The sequence below is a fragment of the Neomonachus schauinslandi genome, chromosome 12 (genome assembly GCF_002201575.2).
Source record: "Neomonachus schauinslandi chromosome 12, ASM220157v2, whole genome shotgun sequence".
NCBI lineage: Eukaryota > Metazoa > Chordata > Mammalia > Carnivora > Phocidae > Neomonachus > Neomonachus schauinslandi.
In genome coordinates, this window is record NC_058414.1 from 35994800 (window position 1) to 36015684 (window position 20885).

The 20885-nt window shown below is 35.1% G+C and overlaps 1 protein-coding gene and 1 pseudogene across 1 annotated transcript in view; one reads left to right on the forward strand and one right to left on the reverse strand.

Annotated features, from left to right (window-relative positions):
* The window catches only part of VPS50 (VPS50 subunit of EARP/GARPII complex), a 132808-nt gene that overhangs the window by 63609 nt on the left and 48314 nt on the right, over nt 1-20885 (forward strand). The window contains exons 15-17 of the mRNA XM_021689524.1: nt 6203-6297; nt 6628-6726; nt 18032-18122. Coding sequence (XP_021545199.1) covers nt 6203-6297; nt 6628-6726; nt 18032-18122 — 285 coding nt within the window. The remainder of the gene's footprint in view (nt 1-6202; nt 6298-6627; nt 6727-18031; nt 18123-20885) is intronic.
* Nucleotides 3053-5541, reverse strand: LOC110579852 (annotated as a pseudogene).

Sequence of the window (20885 nt, forward strand, 5' to 3'; positions counted from 1 at the left end):
AACTACTTTTTAATTTACCATTAATTACAGGTATGGGCTAACTTTTTTCTGGGAATATTATGTATACTGGAAAGGGAAATCTCATACTCATTAAATATACATTTAAGGTCGGATTATGAGTTGTTTCTGATTTAATCTCCTGATTTAGTCTCCTACTAATAGACACCAATCATACTTAGTTGAAATTGTAGAATCCACAATGGAATTTTTGGTAGTTCAGTGTGCTTTGAAATATTGACCTGGCATTTTATATAGCTAGTTTCCATACACTCTGGCAACTTGATGTCATTCCAGATCTAGGAAAGTCTGCTGAATATGAGGTTTAGTAAAGCTATTCTCATTTAAGCATTTGGCCAGTTTAATGCAAGTGATCATGCTTTTGAGTATAGATTATTGTGTTGTAGGTTTCAAGCTTTAGAATATCTTCATCTCCACCACTCCCAAGTCTCATTTGCCACTCCCCCATTTTCAATAGTTCTAAAACAGTATTTTGCAGACTTTAGGAACTCATTGAGTGTTAATTGAAATTATAAGGCTCAATTCAGTTGAAAAAAGCAAAACCTCTGAAAAACAAATGTTTTTTTTAAGATTTTTTTTTATTTATTTATTTGACAGAGAGATAGACAGAAGAGCACAAGCAGAGGGAGTGGCAGAGGGAGAGGGAGAAGCAGGCTCTGCACTGAGCAGGGAACCTGATGTGGGACTTGATCCCAGGACCCTGAGATCATGACCTGAGCCTAAGGCAGACGCTTAACCATCTGAGCCACCCAGGCGCCCAAAACAAATGTTTTTTGATAACACATTCAGCAGGCAAAACCTGACCTGATTTGAATTCATTCAGCAGCAGAACCAGACCTGTATTGTCATTAAGCTTTTTTGTGTAGTATTTATTTATTGCATTAAAGTGAACGTTTATATGTTGCAGGAATATTAATGTGTTTTATTTTGGGATACTGCCTTAGAACCCCACTGGGGAGTGTTAAATGTATATGCTATATGTGCCATAATACGTTTCTAACATCTGAAATCTTGAATTCCAAAGCACAAGTTAGCATGTGACAATTTATATACATTTATTATAAATGTATATAGAGATAATGAAAAATGATTGAAAAGCATAAGAAGATACTTAACTTTTTTTTTTTTTTTAAAGATTTTATTTATTTATTTGAGACGGAGAGAATGAGAGAGACAGAGAGCACATGAGAGGGGATAGGGTCAGAGGACGAAGCAGACTCCCCGCCGAGCAGGGAGCCCCATGCGGGACTCGATCCCGGGACTCCAGGATCATGACCTGAGCCGAAGGCAGTCGCTTAACCAACTGAGCCACCCAGGCGCCCAGATACTTAACTTTTTTAACATAAAAACTAAACTCAAAGTCAGAATGACTGTGATTTTTTTATATGAAAATTTTTAGAGTATTTTCCATGCATTTTGACTCAAATAGAAAATCTGTAAGAAAAAAGGTTTTATGAGTTGTACCATTTGGCAGACACTGTGGAATTAAGAACACGGTGGTGAATCCATGATACTTGACCTTATGGAGCTTACGAATCTATATGAAAGTTTCAATCTTCCAAGATTTTCATTTTCATCTTTAAATATTTGATATATAAGAAATTATTCATATTATTCTTATGCTACTTATTTCTTTTTGTTATAGAGCATTGGGGTTGCAATATTTCTACTTTTTGTGAATTTGAGGTTTTCTTTACATCCTAGAATGCCACCCACTTTAAAAATTTTTGCTTGAGCATTTGGAAAATAACTGTATTTCTTCTTTGTGGTAGGAGTTAAGTCCTATGTGTATATTAGAGCAAGCTTATTATTAATTGTATTATTCTAATCTATATCTTTATTTTTTCTTTGTTTCCTTGGCCTGTGTAATTCTGAGGGAGGAGTTTTAACCTTCCAGAAGGATTGTAATTTTGTCAGGTTTTTGTTTTATTTCTAACATTAGCTTTTGCTTTTTATACTTGGATGCTATGTCGATTGATGCTGCAATGCTAATAACCACTTTACCTACCTTCTTTGTATGTAATTCCTTCGTTAATTTAAAGAAAATATATAGTTCTTTTGTCCTGAGGCATTTTGCCGTGAATTCTAGTTTGCTTTATTATTACCATTGCTGTGTTTATTTTATTCATATTTTCCTTTGACTGTCCCTTTATTTTAAATGCTTTTAGATCATGTTTTTGTTGTGTCTTCTATAAATGCAAAAGAAATGTTTTTTTGAGAGAGAGACTTTATCTTTTTTTTTACATTTTTTAAAATTTTATTATCATTAGTTTTTGATGTAGTGTTCCATAACTCATTGTTTGCATATAACACCCAGTGCCCCATTCAGTACGTGCCCTCCTTAATACCCATCACCAGGCTAACCCATCCTCCCACTCCCCTCCCCTCTAGAACCCTTAGTTTGTCTCTCTTTATCTTTTAATTGGGCAGTTCAATCTGTTTATATTTTTATTCGTGTTTTATTTCATTGTTCTTTAATTATTAGGAAGCTGAACATTTAAAAATCCATTTATTATTGATTTGTGAATTATTTGCTCATGTTTTTTGATTATAGGTCCAAAATGATTTATGTGATAATGAGTAATCTTTTGTATGTCATTTGTCTATTTTCACTTACTATATTTTCAATATGCAGATGATCAGCATTTTTAGGAGGTCAGACCATTGACCTTTATCTTTTGTGACCTATGTTACATTTCTTCTTTTTTTTTTAAAGTTAAAAATTCCTTAATTTTTTATTCCTGGTACCGCTACCACAATTTACGGGGCTGTATACCTGATGTAATGAAAAGAAAAAAGACAAAGACAAAGCTATATGTGATGAAGACCTCAGGAATGTACATCTAATTGACACTACATTGCATTAATCAATAGCTGCACTTTTTGTAAACTGTGGCTATGACAGTCCTGGACAAGCAGGCTTTCTTATTTAAGCTGCAGTAACTTTTCTGACTATGGATCGTCGTTCCTTCTGTGGCAGATTTTTACAGTTCCTCTAATGCATTTGGGACTACTGTCTCAAAGTAACCTGCAGCTTTCCTGACAACTCCTTACTCTCTCTCCTGCTAAGAACTGTAGCCCTTTTCTTCTGAAATTTTTTTAGAACCTTCTGCTACCATATCCACCACTTCTACCACCAGATCCATAACCACCACCATAGGGACTGCCCGAGCTTCTTCCACCAAAACTGTCCCCCTTCAGGGGTCCATAATTTGATTGCTTTTGTCCACTATAATTTCCAAAATCATTGTGGTTCCCATCACCACCATAGTTACCTCCAAAATTTCCTCCTTCATTGTAACCATCCTGTCCTCTACCACTGCCACCATATCCACCTCCTCAGTGTCCATATCCTGGTCCACCACCACCATCACCTCCTCTACTACTATAACCAGGACCACCACCATCGATGCCACCAACACCTCCAAATCCAGTATATCTACCATCACCTCCTGCATAACTACCTCTCCTGCCACTTCCACCACCGTTGCCACCTCTTCCATCAAAGTTTCCACCACAGCCCATAAAGTTGCCAGATCCACCTACCTCCACGATGTCTTGGGATCCAGCAGACATCATTTCTTGTTTGGGAAGGGCCTTTTTCACTTCACAGTTATGCCCATTAATAGTGTTTCTGAACAACAATTTTATCAACTCTCTCATGATCATCAAATGTTATAAAAGCAAATCCCACTCTGCCTGTCTTCCATAATTTCTATGGTTTCAGTCTTGCCATATATTTCAAAATAGTCTCTCAAATTATATTCTTCTGTATCTTCTTTAATGCCACCAATGAAAATTTTCTTCACTGTGAGATGGGCACCAGGCTTTACAGAATCCTCTCTAGAAACAGCTCTCTTTGATTCCAGCACAGGCCCATCAACCTTGTGTGGTCAAGCATACGTTGCTGCATCCACCTCTTCAATACAAGTATAAGTCACAAGAGCAAAACCCCTGGAACATTTTGTTTGGGGGGTCTCTCATCACCACACAATCTGTAAGTGTGCCCCATTTTTCAGAATGTTCTCTTAAACTGTCATCCATAGTTTCAAAGCTGAAATCACCAAAAAAAAAAAGTTTTCTCAACTGCTCTGGTTCCTTTGGATCTTGGCCCTCCTTCCCTAGCAGCAGTGGCGATGGCGATGGGGGAGGGTTGGGTTCGGGGTAAACTGGGCAGCAGTTTTACCTCTGTTTTGAGACCACAGTGCCCTCTTCCAACTTGAGTTCAATATCTGTGCTACGTTTATTCTTAAAATACTTTTTCCTGTGTAAAGCTCAGGTCAATATTCATCTGGTAATTATAGATCTTTATCTAAACTTTATATTATTTGCTATATCCCTAATACCTGGAGTACTGCCTAGAACACTTAGTACTGAGAAAATACTTTTGCTTTATTGGATTAATTTTTAATCTTTTGCAAACATACAAAAACAGTTATCTAATCCATTTGTATGTCTTTTGATATGTGATATAAGGAGAGGAGAGAGGAGTTTTTCCCTCCAAATCTAGTTGATTTTTTTTTTTTCCTCTACTACTTTCTGAATAATCTTTTTTCTTGTCTATGTGTGATGCCTCCTCATAGCAAGGTCTGCTGGAAAGAGGAGACTCTGAAGATAGAGGGACCAGGATTCAAATCTTAGCCTTGTCGTTCACAGGGCATGTGAATTTAGGCAATTACTTGACCTGTTTTCAGTTTTTCTTCTCTTCAGAGGATAATAAATGCCTGCTCAACAGAGCTGTTTTAGGATTAAAGATAATATGTAAAGTTCTTAGTATAATGCTGATAAAAAGTAAACAATCAGCAAACAGTAGTTTTTACTGTTGTTTATTAAGCTTTGTATATATATATATATATATATATATATATATTAGCACTATTTCTGAGTTGTTTGTCCTATTTTGTTGATTCTTTGGGTATTGGCAGTATTGTTTTTTAAAAAATAGTTTCTAATATATTTAGTACAGGTAGGACAAGTCCTTCAACATCACTTATAACTTTTACTCCATCTTTTCAAAGCTTTGTATTTTAAAAAGAGGTTATTGCCTGTTTCTGATTTCTGGTGAATTTTAGAATGATTGTTCATAGGAAAAGGTTTTTGTGATTTTGGTTAAAATGTCACTGAACCCCAACATTAATTTGGAAAAGTTGATGTCTTTATACTCATTTAGTCCCTTGACTCTCATTTTATTGAAATTTCTTTTGTATCCTGTTAGAGTTGTTATCTTTTTCTTACAGGTCTAATGTTGCCTATTAAAATTATTCCTAAGTACATTATAGTTTTAATGTTTATTTTAAATGGAATCTCATTTTAAGATACTATAGCAGAAATACACGAAAACTTAATTTTTATGTATTGCACATAATCACATAGTTATCTTATTAATTCTCATTATTTTTGAACTGATTATTCTAATTATTTTTGAATTGATTATTTTGGAGTTTCTGGCCTACCAAGCCACACATAAATGATGATGATTTTTATCTTCATATCCAAAACGAGGATATAATTTTTATCTTGCATATGTGTATGTATTAATAGTGATGATTGTCATCATTATTATTTTTATTTTAATTTTTATTTATTTATTTATTTTTTTTTTAAAGATTTTATTTATTTTAGAGACAGAGCACAAGAGGGGGGAGCGGGAGAGGGAGAAGCAGACTCCCTGCTGAGCAGGGAGCCCGATGCGGGACTCGATCCAGGGACTCCAGGATCATGACCTAAGCCGAAGGCAGTTGCTTAACCAACTGAGCCACCCAGGCGCCCTCATTATTATTTTTATATCTGATGTTTATGGAATTGTTTCAGTGATATCACTGTAAGAATATTGATTATTGGCCTAAATATATATTCTTAAGAATGTATTCCTGTCGGGTGCCTGGGTGGCTCAGTCGTTAAGTGTCTGCATTCAGCTCAGGTCATGATCCCAGGGTCCTGGGATCGAGCCCCACATCAGGCTCCCTGCTTGGCGGGAAGCCTGCTTCTCCCTCTCCCACTCCCCCTGCTTGTGTTCCCTCTCTCGCTGTGTCTCCCTCTGTCAAATAAATAAATCTTTAATAAAAAAAAAAAAAAAGAATGTATTCCTATCTCTTTCAATGTGTAACTATAGAATAAATGGTTCTGGGAGCTTATATTCTATATTTTGGGTTCACTTGAAATATTTTTTTGTTTTGTTTTGCAGGATGTTCAGCTAAAAGTAAAAACCTACTTGCTTGGAACAGATTTGTCTATATTTAAATACGATGATTTCATCTTTGTTTTGGATATAATCAGCAGGTACTGTGTGAGGTCTTGTTTTATTCTTTAGCTTGAGTCATTCAACGATGATAATCAAAGAAATCATGAATCAGTGAGTTATATATAACTTTTTCATGGAAATGAAGACAATTGAACATTCATAATCTAATTTCTGCTGGGTGTGTGTGTGTGTGTTTAAATATTTCTGCCCTTTGGATGTCTGTAAGCCATATTGAATTTGTGAACGTTAGAATTTCTTCAAATATCCATTTTTATGGTGTGTTATCTTTGAAGAAAGATGACCTGGACTACTTTTGTTCTGTAATAAGAATGTTGCTGAAATTTGTATAAATCTTTTTATCCAACTAGGTTAATGCAAGTTGGAGAAGAATTTTGTGGTAGCAAATCTGAAGTTTTGCAAGAGTCCATTAGAAAACAGAGTGTCAACTATTTTAAGAACTACCATAGGTAAGAACTGTAATAAAATATGAATAGACTTATTTAGGTAATGAGAATACTTTGTCTAATGCTTAAACCTTATAGCATTAATTGGTTTAAAACAATTACTTTTTTTTTTTTTTAAAGATTTTGTTTATTTGACAGAGAGAGAGTGAGAGAGCACAGCAGGGGGAGCAGCAGAGAGAGAGGGAGAAGCAGGCTCCCTGATGGGCAGGGAGTCCCATTGGGGACTCGATCCCAGAACCCTGGGATCATGACCTGAGCTGAAGGCAGTCACTTAACCAACTGAGCTACCCAGGAGCCCCTAAAACAATTACTTTTGAATTTGAAAGAATTCCTTTGTAGTTCTTTTTGCGATGGTTAAGGACTTTTTTTTGCCAAAAATATCATAAAATATTCTCATTCCTTATTTATTGTAAATTTTGATAGATTGTCCTGAGAGGCTTAAAATGTTGAACTAAATATTGAACCAATTTCTTTATGGGTGAAAGATGATTATTCTATTGGAGTTCACTGAAAGAATTTGGCCACTATCCTTTATCTGCATATATGGTGTGAGCTAGTGAGGGAGTTAGATCACTAGAGGCAGCACTCAGGGAGGGGTTACTTGAAAGCATCTACCTTTTAAGAGTAAGAAGGTTCTGGGCGCCTGGGTGGCTCAGTTGGTTAAGCAACTGCCTTCGGCTCAGGTCATGATCCTGGAGTCCCTGGATCGAGTCCCGCATTGGGCTCCCTGCTCGGCAGGGAGTCTGCTTCTCCCTCTGACACTCCCCCCCTCATGTGCTCTCTCTCATTCTCTCTGTCTCAAATAAATAAATAAAATCTTTAAAAAAAAAAAAAAGAGTAAGAAGGTTCTAAAGAAGAAGACATGATATTCAGAATCTAGCTACAAAGTCAAAATTATGTATTACATTGCAAAACAGTCACTACTGACTTTAGAAAGCGTGATTAGGAATGGTTTTGGGAATGGAGGAAGATGGGAAAGAGTGTTTAATTAGCAATGTGATTGTATGCTTAAAGCAGCATTAAATTGAGAGAGCTATTTATTAGACCTTTCCTGATATAAGGTGGAGACTGTACTGTATTCCTTATATATATTTTATCAGTTGAATTGTTGTATCTTACTTTTTATTCTACATTTTTATTTTTTAGAATTATGTTTTGATTTTATTGTTATTTGGTGCCAGAGAAAGTACGGATTTTATTTTATTTATTTTTATTTATTATTATTTTTATTTTTTAAACATTTTATTTTATTTTATTTATTTATTTTTAAAGATTTTATTTATTTATTTGACAGAGAGAGACACAGCGAGAGAGGGAACACAAGCAGGGGGAGTGCGAGAGGGATGAGCAGGCTTCCCACTGAGCAGGGAGCCCGATGCTGGGCTCGATCCCAGGACCCTGGGATCATGACCCAAGCTGAAGGCAGACGCTTAATGACTGAGCCACCCAGGCACCCCGATTTTATTTTATTTTATTGTTTTTTTTTCCTGTCTCAATGATTTTTATTTTTTTTATGTATGTATGTATGTATGTATGTATGTTTAATTCTGCTTGCTCAGAGTCAATACCTGGTCAGAGTGATAGGTGCCATGTCAGAAGAGAGATTATTGGACATCAAACCAATGATTAATTATTAAATATATTTAAGTACAAGTGTTCTTTGTTATTGTAAACTATTAAATATGTTTTGAAAGAGATTTAAATTTGATCCTGTACCAAAGCAGAGCCTTTGGGCTTTGTAGTCGAATTGAAAAGAGTGTTTAGAAGATTTAAAAAAAATTTTTTTTATTGATTAAACCTCAGGAAAATAGTAGTAAGGGGAGAGCATGAAACCCTAACACTGCCTTTATTTGTATATATGTTTTTTCCTGTTAAAATTTAAGCTCTGCTGAAAAGATAGCCTGGCTTGTACACATTGCTGTACAAAAGGAGGAGTTTTTAAATCATAAATGGGAAAGGATAAGGAACTATGAAGGAGACAGAAGCCTCACTTACCTGTCAGAATGAAAGCATGACAGATGTCCATTTCCCAAAGATTACTTTTAGTCAGTAAGACAACTGGGAGACCTTTTGTGTTCCTAGTGACTGCACAACATGTGTGATGAAAAAAACAACCCTGATTTATTTAATGGTCTCCATTCTGCATTCTACTTTACTTATTGTCATAAGGTATCTGTCATTATGACAGCCAGGTCTGGGCATTTCTAGACTATGACCATGATGGAGATTCCTCACCAAAGTTTACCTTGATGAAATTAGAGACTAGAAATGAATTATTAACTGTTTCCAAAACACTCAACATTTTAATGGACTTCTCTTAGAAATATATGTGAAATTTGTTTCCCATTGAAAAGGCTGTACAGTACTTTTAGAAGGAGAGCTGGACCAGGAGATAGTAGAGTTGGGTTCTTATTCCACTTTTGGTGCTTGCCAGCTCTCTGACACTGAACAAATCATTTAACTCTGGCTGATGGTTCTATCAACTGCAAAATGGGGTGGCTAGATGAAAAAGTCTCCATAAGTGTTGCCTATAGATCTTGCCCTTTTTTTCTTGCTGTGTTGTATATTGGAATATTGGAATAGGTTAAAAAGTAAAGATTTAACTTTTCTAAAAGTATTCTTCTCTATCCCCAGCTTATATACTGGCTATGGTCACTATCTGTCCAACAGCTGCCATTTGGAAAATTATAATTAAAATCGTTTGGTAAAGTTAATGCCAACCATTAATGTGTTCTGAAGTAAATCTTTTTCTTTATAAGCAAGATAAACTTAACAGGTGGTTTAGAAATGATGCCAATGTACATAATACTGAATTGATGAAAGTCATTACATTAGCTAGTGATGAATCTAAATCTGTTAAATTCCAATTTAATATCTTCTTCACCAGATCATACTACATAAATATTTAAAAGCAGTATGAAACATGGTGAACTATAGATCAAGTGGGTTTTAGTTTTGTAATAAAAGTGTTAAAATATGCTTACAATTGTTTCATGGTCCTCTACTGCCAAATAGAGCTCCTGAGAATCAAGAAATTCTTAGACCAAATTATTCTGACTTAGAGTCTGCTTAGGCTATTGGTTTAGAGATGTCGGCATAATAAGGTGAAAATAGAAGCATTTTACCTTTGGGTGGAACATCTATTTATATAAAGTATATTCATGTTGCTTGTGGTAGTTGTATAAAAGTCTGTATGCCATTATCTTTTTCCAGGGCAAAATTACATTAGACTGAGGGAACACAGTCTCTATCAATGTGAATTCTTATCTTACAAAAATATAGGTTTTATTCCCCCAAATTCCTTTATGTTCAGTGCTAAGTTTGTATACATCCAACGCTGTCATTCTTCTGCCAGATGTTACAGAAGTCCCAGAAGCACAAATTATCTGATTTAAACAGTAATGACATAGAAATTATGTAGTGTAATTGCCAGAACATTCTATTTAACAAGTGCACTTTAATTTGTAATTACTCTAATGATCAAATCTTATAAAATATTTTCGAGGATCCTGAAGGTACAGCGACTGGTGTTAGAAGAGGGGAGAGGTCACCTATCCTTTTAGGGAGAAAAACTTTCCCATTGCCTGAGTAAGAAAAGTTTATTTTTTTAAGTATCTTCAAAATGTGTGTTTCTAGGATCAAGTTTATTATCCATATACTTCTCTTTGTTTTCTGCCTGGACCAAGTGATTTAATCTTTTTTGTTTTTTTGAGTACTGGGCTTTATATCTTGTAGAACTCACTTGCTTTTTCTCCCCCCATATATTCTCTGCCAAATAAGCACTTTTGGTTAAGGTTTCAGAGAGGGCAGTAAATAAGTGATCAATAGTTTTAGTTTTTTTATGATAGATCTCAGATTTTTTTTTAAGGAAACAATCTTAACAAATATAAAGGTTTAAATTTATAAGTGTCCAACTTACATTTTAACTACTATTGTTGTGTAACAAACTATCCTGAAACTTAAGGGTTTAAAACCACCATCATTTTATCATTATTTCATGTAATCTGTGAGTCGGGAATTTACGAAGAGATGAACTGAATGAATCTTCTGCTCCTTAGAGGATTGGCTGAGGTGACTGAGTAGTACTCAGCTGATGGTAGGGTTTGTCTAGAGAATCCAGGATGGCTTTGCTCGCACCTTGGTGGAGATGGCTAGAAGGATGTTGAGTTTGTTAGCCATAGTGCCTGCATGTGGCCTTTCCACTATGATGATCTCAGGGTGGTGGGACTTCCCTTATATGGCACCTGGCTTCCCACAGCACTAGTTTTCCAAAAGACCCAGGCAGAAGCTTCAAGGCTTTTTCTGATGTAGGCGTAGAAGTCATGCAGTCCTTCCACCATATTCCATTGAATACAAACATGTCATGAGGCTACCCAGATTTAAGAGGAGGGAAATTTGATGGGGGAGTGGTAAGGTCATGTTGTATGAGAGAATGTGTGTGGGATAGGAGGTAATTGTTGCAACTCTCTTTGCTATATTCCTTGGGAAAATAGGAGAAATATTTTTAGAAAGCAAATGTTCTTGGACTTGGTGATAATGGTACCAGTAAATTATCTTTAATATTTAAAATACTGTAAATTAGATTATTTAAAAGTAAAAACATTTACATTTCTAAACTATACAATAGGGCTTGAATTTTGGAGTTAAAATGAGAACAAAGTCTTCATGGTATCTATCTGATGTCAGACTAACTCCCTCTGCCATAGTATATAATAATAGTGGGTAGACCACTCTTAAACTCCTCTTAATTTATACTGTTGTTATTGATTTCCAGTTTTCTTCCTGCTGATAAAATGGGGCAGCGTGGTGTTATCAGTGGACTTGGATTCCTACCTCTGTACTACTTTCTAGCTTTACCACCTCTGTAGTTTGGTTTTCTAATTTCTCTGAGCATCAAGTTCCTTCTCTTTAAATGTGGCCGGCTTGTAGTGGAATCTTTACCTTCCTTGAAGTGTTTGTTTTTATCATTTGTTTTTGGAACCTGCCTTTTATTGCATCAAGTCTTTTATCAGGTTAGTTAAAAGATCTGGATTTCACACAGTTCCAATTCGTGGATTTTTTTTTTCCCTTTAATTAGTAGGTCAGCATATTTGAGATGCCTCTTAGATTGGTTATTGTCTTCTTTACTATATTTGCCCTTTAAAATCTTTTAAATTTTATTTGAATTGTACCTATTCTTTTGTACTCCGCAGGAGATTCTTTGTATCCTATTTATATCTTGTTTCTTAAAGACAGAGGGGCACCTGAACTGCTTAAACAGTAATAATTACGATTGCTTTTCACATAATAGGTCAGCATTCATTTCTGTTATTCAGCATCTGATTGCAGTTTGTAATTTATGAACTCACTGCTTTTTCATCGTAACTGTTATTCTTTATGTGTATTAGTAGAGTCAAATAGAAGAAAAAAGTAAAATGCAAACCTTCCAACTTGTGTAAAAATGTTCTTGGGGAGAGATGTAAAGGAAGTTTTCCGTGGCTTTAATGAATCAATTTGGATAATATTAATGAATTTATCATTCACAGTCACAAAATAAGTAGATTTTTGCCTTTGACTATGTTTTTTCAACAGTGGTGCAATGAAAAGAAAGATTTGGAAATCAGGGCCCCTCTGCTGTCTACTAGTTGTGACCTTGTGACCCTTCACAAGTGGATTGATGTTGCCTAAGGCCCTCTGTGGCTGTATTGTTAAAACAAGCCTGCCTTTATTGCAGACAGTTTAGTTAGGGGAATAAGAGGATTATTAAGGTTTTTTTTTTTTTGAAAAAATACATTAAAGTGTAATATAAAAGTATACACGTCTTAATGTACAACTCCATCAATTTTTACATATCTGTATACCACATAAGCCACCCAGGTTAAGATACAGAATTTTTCCACTACCCTGGAAGGATCTCTTGTGTCCTTTCTCATTCAAAATTCATCCTTAGAGATAACTGCTATTTTGGCTTATATCACTATTGATTAGTCTTGCCTGTTTTTAGCATTGTATAAATATTTTTTTATGCCATTCTGAATTGTTTTGCTTTTTATTTAAAGTTTCCAGTTGTTTCTTGCACATACAGATACTTATATACACATACATACATATACATATTTAAGTTGATTTAGTATGTTGACCTGAAATTCCTGTGATCTGGTGGTTAAAGCATTTTATTAGACCTAATAGTTGGGAGATTCTTTTGAATTTTCTATGTATACATTTATGCCATTTGTGAATAATGATGGTTTTATATATTCATTTCTAATCTTTATACTGGTTAGGACCTCTGATACAATTTTGAATAGACGTGGTGACAAGGGTATCTTTATTTTGCAGTGCTTTGTCATTAGGTATGATATTTGTGGTAGACTTTTATAGATACTTTATGTCAGATTAGAGAAATTTCTAAGAGACAAAGTATACTTTAAGTCAAGAAGTATTGCTAAAAATAAAGAGAATACTTTCATAATGATAAGAAAGTGTTCATTAGGAAGATAAACAATCCTAAATTTGTATGCCTCAACTAATGTAACTCCAAAACATATAAAGCAAAATCTTCAGACTAAAAGGAGAAATAGTTCTATAATCATTGAATTTTTTTGTATGCCACTTTTAGTGAGTGATAACGGAAGCAGAAAAAAAATCACTGAAGATATGTGTTCAACTAACATATTTAATAACATTTGCCTTTTGTGTGTGTGTGTATGTGTGTGTGTCTGCGTGTATGAGAGAGAGACCCACACAACAGTTGCAGAGTACATATTTTTTTCAAGAGCACACAGGAAGTTTATCAAAATTGATTATCCACTGTGCCATAAAGCAAGTTCTTTAAAAATGTCAAAGGATTGGGGCACCTGGGTGCTCAGTCGGTTAAGCGTCTGCCTTCGGCTCAGGTCATGATCCCAGGGTCCTGGGATCGAGCCCTGCATAGGGCTCCCTGCTCAGCGGGGAGCCTGCTTCTCCCTCTCCCTCTGTCTGCTGCTCTGCCTACTTGTGCTCTCTCTCTACCTCTCTGTCAAATAAATAAATAAAATCTTTAAAAATAATAATAAAATAAAAATGCCAAAGGATTGAAATCATAGAGCTTACATTGTCTGACCACAGTGAAGTTAAACTAGAAATAAATGAGAGACAACAAGAAAACGCACCAGTTTTTGGAAATTAAACAACCTGTTTCCAGTGGTCAAAGAAGAAATCATATTGGGAGTTAGAAAATCTTTTTAAATGAATAATAATAAAACCATGGCATCAAAATTACGGGATCCAAAGCAGAGGGGAGAATTTCTAGCTGTAAGTGTATTTTTTGGAAAAGAAGAAAGTTTGAAAATTAGTGCCCTAACCTTCCATTTCAAGAAGTTACAAAAATGACAGCAAATTAAACAAAAGGAAACAGAGGGAGGAAGATTATAGAGTAGGAATCAATGAAACAAAGCAAATGTATAATAGAATTCTATAAAACTACTAGTAACACTGAGCAAAAACAACAACACAAATTACCAATATTAGCAGGAATTGATCTATAGATCCTAGACATTAAAAATGTAATAGTGTGTCAACTATACTTCAATTTAAAAAAGAATACAGTAAATGTGTAGTGATATAGATACATAATAAAATGATAGGAACAACTTTATGCTAATAAAATTGACAATGTAGATGAACAAATTTCTCATAAAACCAAACTTAATAAGCTGACAAAATAAAATACAGAATATCTGATAGACCTGTGTCTCTTAAAGAAATTGAATCTGTATTTTTTTTTTTTTATTTGAGACAGAGAGAATGAGAGAGAGAGAGCATATGAGAGGGGGTAGGGTCAGAGGGAGAAGCAGGCTCCTTGCTGAGCAGGGAGCCCGATGCGGACTTGATCCAGGGACTCCAGGATCATGACCTGAGCCGAAGGCAGTCGCTTAACCAACTGAGCCACCCAGGCGCCCGAATCTGTATTTTTTAAAAACATTTCCGTCTCTAGGCCTGCTGCCTTCCCTGGTAAATTCTACCCAACATTTAAGGAGGAAATATTAACACTAGCTCTTTCAGAGACTAGAGAAAGAGGGAATGCTTTGTAACTTATTTTATGAAGCCAGCATAACACTGATACCAAAACATAACAAAGACATTACAAAAAAGAAAAATTATAGGGCTCATAAGAACATAGATGTAAAAATTGTTAACAAATATTAGCAAATTACATTTAGTGATATCTAAAACGGATAATGACATCACAAACAGGTAATATTATAGGAGAACAAAGTTGGCTAAATATTTAAAATTTAATTTGCTAATTAACAGAATATAGGAAAAATCCCATACAACATTGGCTAAATATTTAAAATTAATTAAAATCCCATAGATGAAGAAAAAAATTTTGATAAAAAAATTCCACCCTATTTCATAATTGTAAAAATCATGCTTGTGTGTAATTTTTACTTTCAATCTAATTATGGCCTTATATTTAAAGTGTGTCTCTTGTAAACAACATATAGATTATCTTGTTTTGTTGTTGTTTTTAAATCCAGTGTGATGATTTTTTGTATTTTGTTTGAACTGGTTTTTGTTCTATTTCCATTTAATGTATTTATTGGTATAGTTGGGTTTAAATCCATCATATTGCTGTTTTATTTCTAAAAGTGTTATTCTTTTTCTATTTATATTTTGTCTTCCTTTCTTTTGGATTGATCATGCATATATTTTAATACTATTTTGTTTCTCAGTTAGCTTTTTAAAAATAGATTCTTGTAGTGGTTACTGTCTTTTCAGTATGCACTCCTGTTCTGTTATAGTTGACCGTAGGTTAGTATACTTCCAGAATAGTGCAAGAACTAACTTTGTAACTGCATTTATTTTTTCTTATCCTTTTAGTGTTTTTACATGTTTTTATCATTTACTTTCTATCTTGTTTCCTGTATACTCTTTATGCAGAGGGTTCACTAAGCTGCTTTTATCTGTGAGTTGGTACCTTTTATCGTTATTATGTAATAAATTGATATGAGCTTAACAGCTTAAAACAACATCCATTTATTATGCCACCGTCCTGAGGTTAGAAGTCTGGATCAGCTTGTCTAGGTGCTCAACTTTTACGTATCTCACAGGGCCCAAATCAGAGGATCAGCAGGGCTGGGCTCTGATCTGAAGGCTTTGGGGAGGAATCCACATCTGAGCACATTCAGGATGTTGGCAGAATTCAGTTTCTTGTGGTTTTAGGACTGAGATCCCTATTTTCATGGTGGCTGTCAGCTTGGGAACATTCTCAGCTTCTAGAAGCTTCTCTCCAGTCCTTGAGCATGACCATTTCCATCTTAAAAGCCAATAATGGCACATAGAATTTTCTCATGCTTTAACACAGGCAGGGAGATTTGACACAGCCGCAGAGGAAAAGACACACACAGGAGAAAGTAATGTGAAGATTGGCAGAGATTGGAGTGCTGAGGCCACAAGCCACAGAATGGTGGTAACCGCCATAAGCTGAAAGAGGCAAGGAACAGATTGGTAGATGATGTGCAGAGGTCTGCAGAGAGTGTAGCCCTGCTGACAGCTTGCTTTCAACCTAGTGGTACTGGTTTCAGACTCTGGCCTCCAGAACTATAAGAGAATAAATTTCTGTTGTTTTAAGTCACTCTGTTTCTGGTGGTTTATTATAGCAGCCACAGGAAACCAATACAAAGTGGAATTGCTGGGTTAAGTGGTAATTCTATGTTTAACAATTTGAGGAACTACCAAACTGTTTTCCAAAGTGGTTCTATCATTTTAAATTTCCATCAGCATTATATAAGGACTCTTAATTTCTCCAAATCCTTATTGACACCTGTTACGGTCTGTCTCTGATTATAGCTATCCTTGTGGGTATGAAGTGATGTCTCATTATGTTTTTGACCTACATTTCCTAATGACTAATGATATTCAGCATCTTTTTATATGCTTATTGGTCATTTGTATATCTTTGCAAAAATGTCTGTTTAAAACCTTTGCCCATTTTTCAGTTGTGTTGTCTTTATTGTTGAATTGTAAGAGTTGTAAACTTTTACAGTTTTAGTTCTTATATTAGGTCTGTGGTCCCTTTTAGTTAATTTTTGTGTATGATGTGAGATTTGCGCATAATCACTTTTGGAATACTCTCAGCCATTACCTCTTCAAAACTGCTTACGTTCATTCCATCTTCTTCATTCAGTTGCATGCATACTAGATGTTTTGACTGTGTCTCATGTATCTTTTATGATCTTTTCTGTTGCTTCCATTTTTGTTTCCAGTTCGTGCTTCAGTCTGAATAGTTTCTATTGATCTGTGTTTGAGTTCATTAATCCTGTCATCTGCTTAACCAATTTTTAATTTAAGGTAATTGTATTTTTCAGTTACAGAATATGATTCTGTTTTTGTTTTTATTATTGCAATTCTTTGAACTTCTTTCTATTCATTTTATACATCTTTTTTCTCTTTTATTAATTATAATAGTTATCTTAAAGTCGCCTTCTGTTAATTCTAATATTTGGAGCAGCTTTTGTTTTTACAGATTTACCCATTTATTGCCTCTTTACTTTAGAAATGTGAATTAAAAAAAAAATCTAGATTTTGTTTTTAGCAGGTTAGTAATAACAATGAAGCTGTTAGAAGAAGGGGAAAAGTAGGGCAGGCATTGGCCCTTTATTTCCTGGGTCAACTGGAAGGAAGTAGTTACTTTTCTGGAACTGCCTGTATAATGTACTGATTATTCAGGAGAGACAGTAAACCACAATAGCATTAGAAAGGAAAGAAGAGATCAATGTGATGTAAGTGATTAGTGCGGTGCTGGCTCTGTAAGTGCCGTACTTGGTAATTTAATTTGTAAGTGCTGTGTAGAGAGAGGCCCTGAGCTAAATATATTGGAGAGTGATAATTATCTTGATCTTGTGGCTTAGTAAGTATGATTAAGATCTTTGCTATTTAGCATAAAGCATTTATTAGTATTAATGATCTCATAAACTTTGTAAATTATTTCTCTGTTTTTTGGCATTGATATATGATTAGCTAGGGATATTTTAAGTATGTGAGTTGGGGAGTAGCTTTTAGTTTCATCCCTTAATAAAAATATCATTTCCTGTACATTCATTATTTTTGTAATATAGTAGAAATATTGTGAGTTTAGTAAACATTTGAGAGTTTTTTCTCTTAAAGATGATAAAATATTAACAAGTAAAAGTACATGTTTGTGTTTGCTGTGTTGCTTTGAATAGATTCTCCAAGTTGATTATGATTATGATGATAATTCTATAATTCTATTTTATTTTCTTAATTCTTGTGTGCAGTGTACTTTTCCTCTAACTTTCTGGAGTGTTTGTCTTCTTTTTTTAAGAACACGGCTTGATGAACTGAGAATGTTTCTAGAGAATGAGACATGGGAGCTTTGTCCTGTGAAGTCAAATTTCAGCATCTTGCAACTTCATGTAAGTGTCTCTTAGGAACAAATGAGTCTGTCTTTTATTTAGTTGTCTTAAAAAAATATATTAAAAAATCATTTATAAAATCATTAAATTAAAGAATAGCATCTTTCCTTCCTTGCTTAAAAGTAATAGCCAGCCTCTTTTATAAGAGTGATCCTTTTATGGATGTCAAAATCTGTCTCTTTTTACAAATTCAGTTTAAATACTTTAGGAAAACTCTTTTGCCTAATCTTTTTCTTTTGATTTCAGAAAGAGATCTGCTTTATTTAAATTTTGCAGAAAATTAATCAGTTGTATTTTGATGGTCTTTAATGAAAAAATTTATATTCACAGAATGCGTGTGATTTCTTGTTTCTTTGTCATTTCTTAAAGGAACTAAAAGGCTCTTAATTTATGTTGCACCTCATAAATGTACCTGTAGTCAGACAATGCCTCCAAAAAAAAAGAGGCATTTACAAAAAATACTCTTAACTAATTTTTATTAGTTAACTAATTCCTTGAATCCTCACAGAATATGTAATCTATGAAAATATTAACTGATTTGTTTTCCCTTGGTTGAAACACACTGTAGATAAATATTCCTTGTGTGATAGATGGTGTCCTACAAATACCAAATGTCAAAATACAGTGTATAAACATAGGTCCCTGTATAGAAGGTCCGGTATGTTCAGATTTTGCCTTGGGAAGGAATGGCTTGCTAGAAGCAATTTTCTTATTCTAGATAAATGTAAAGAATACATGATTAAAAGCTTTTAATAGGGATAGTCTTTATGCTTATATTGTATAATAGCTTACTTATCCAGTTCTATCATATTCCTTTCCTAATGTGGAAATATTAAATACGGTGAAACATGTCGATTAATAAATGCTTTAGAGACAGCAAAATTAACAATGATTTTAACATTGTTTTAGAATTTTTTTTATTATATTATGTTAATCACCATACATCATTAGTTTTTGATGTAGTGTTCCATGATTCACTGTTTGCATATAACACCCAGTGCTCCATTCAGTACGTGCCCTCTTTAATACCCATCACCAGGCCAACCCATCCCCCTACCCCCTCCCCTCTAGAACCCTCAGTTTGTTTCTCAGAGTCCATAGTCTCTCATGGTTCGTCTCCCTCTCCGATTTCCCCCCCTTCATTTTTCCCTTCCTACTATCTTCTTTTTTTTTTAAACATACAATGTATTATTTGTTTCAGAGGTACAGGTCTGTGATTCAACAGTCTTACACAATTCACAGCGCTCACCATAGCACATAACCTCCCATGTCTATCACTCAGCCACCCCATCCCTCCCACCCCCCACCACTCCAGCAACCCTCAGTTTGTTTCCTGCGATTAAGAATTCCTCATATCAGTGAGGTCATATGATACATGTCTTTCTCTGATTGACTTATTTTGCTCAGCATAACACCCTCCAGTTCCATCCATGTCATTGCAAATGGCAAGATTTCATTCCTTTTGATGGCTGCATAATATTCCATTGTATATATATACACCACATCTTCTTTATCCATTCATCTGTCGATGGACATCTTGGCTCTTTCCACAGTTTGGCTATTGTGGACATTGCTGCTATAAACATCGGGGTGCACGTACCCCTTCGGATCACTACATTTGTATCTTTGGGGTAAATACCCAGTAGTGCAATTGCTGGATCATATGGTAGCTCTATTTTCAACTTTTTGAGGAACCTCCGTACTGTTTTCCAGAGTGGCTGCACCAGCTTGCATTCCCACCAACAGTGTAGGAGGCTTCCCCTTACTCTGCATCCCCGCCAACATCTGTCGTTTCCTGACTTGTTAATTTTAGCCATTCTGACTGGTGTGAGGTTGTATCTCATTGAGGTTTTGATTTGGATTTCCCTGATGCCGAGTGATATTGAGCACTTTTTCATGTGTCTGTTGGCCATTTGGATGCCTTCTTTGGAAAAATGTCTGTTCGTGTCTTCTGCCTATTTCTTGATTGGATCATTTGTTCTTTGGATGTTGAGTTTGATAAGTTCTTTATAGATTTTGGATACTAACCCTTTATCTGATACGTCATTTGCAAATATCTTCTCCCATTCTGTCAGTTGTCTTTTGGTTTTGTTGTCTGTTTCTTTTGCTCTGCAAAAGCTTTTTATCTTGATGAAGTCCCAATAGTTCATTTTTGCCCTTGCTTCCCTTGTCTTTGGCAATGTTTCTAGGAAGAAGTTGCTGTGGCTGAGGTCGAAGAGGTTGCTGCCTGTGTTCTCCTTTAGGATTTTGATGGACTCCTGTCTCACATTTAGGTCTTTCAACCATTTGGAGTCTATTTTTGTGTGTGGTGTAAGGAAATGGTCCAGTTTCATTCTTCTGCATGCGGCTGTCCAGTTTTCCCAACACCATTTGTTGAAGAGACTGTCTTTTTTCCATTGGACATTCTTTCCTGTTTTGTCGAAGATTAGTTGACCGTAGAGTTGAGGGTCCATTTTTGGGCTCTCTATTCTGTTCCACTGATATATGTGTCTGTTTTTGTGCCAGTACCATACTGTCTTGATGATGACAGCTTTGTAATAGAGCTTGAAGTCCAGAATTGTGATGCCACCGGCTTTGCTTTTCTTTTTCAACATTCCTCTGGCTATGCGGGGTCTTTTCTGGTTCCATACAAATTTTAGGATTATTTGTTCCCTTTCTTTGAAAAAAGTTGATGGTATTTTGATAGGGATTGCATTAAATGTGTAGATTGCTCTAGGTGGCATTGACATCTTCACGATATTTGTTCTTCCAATCCATGAGCAT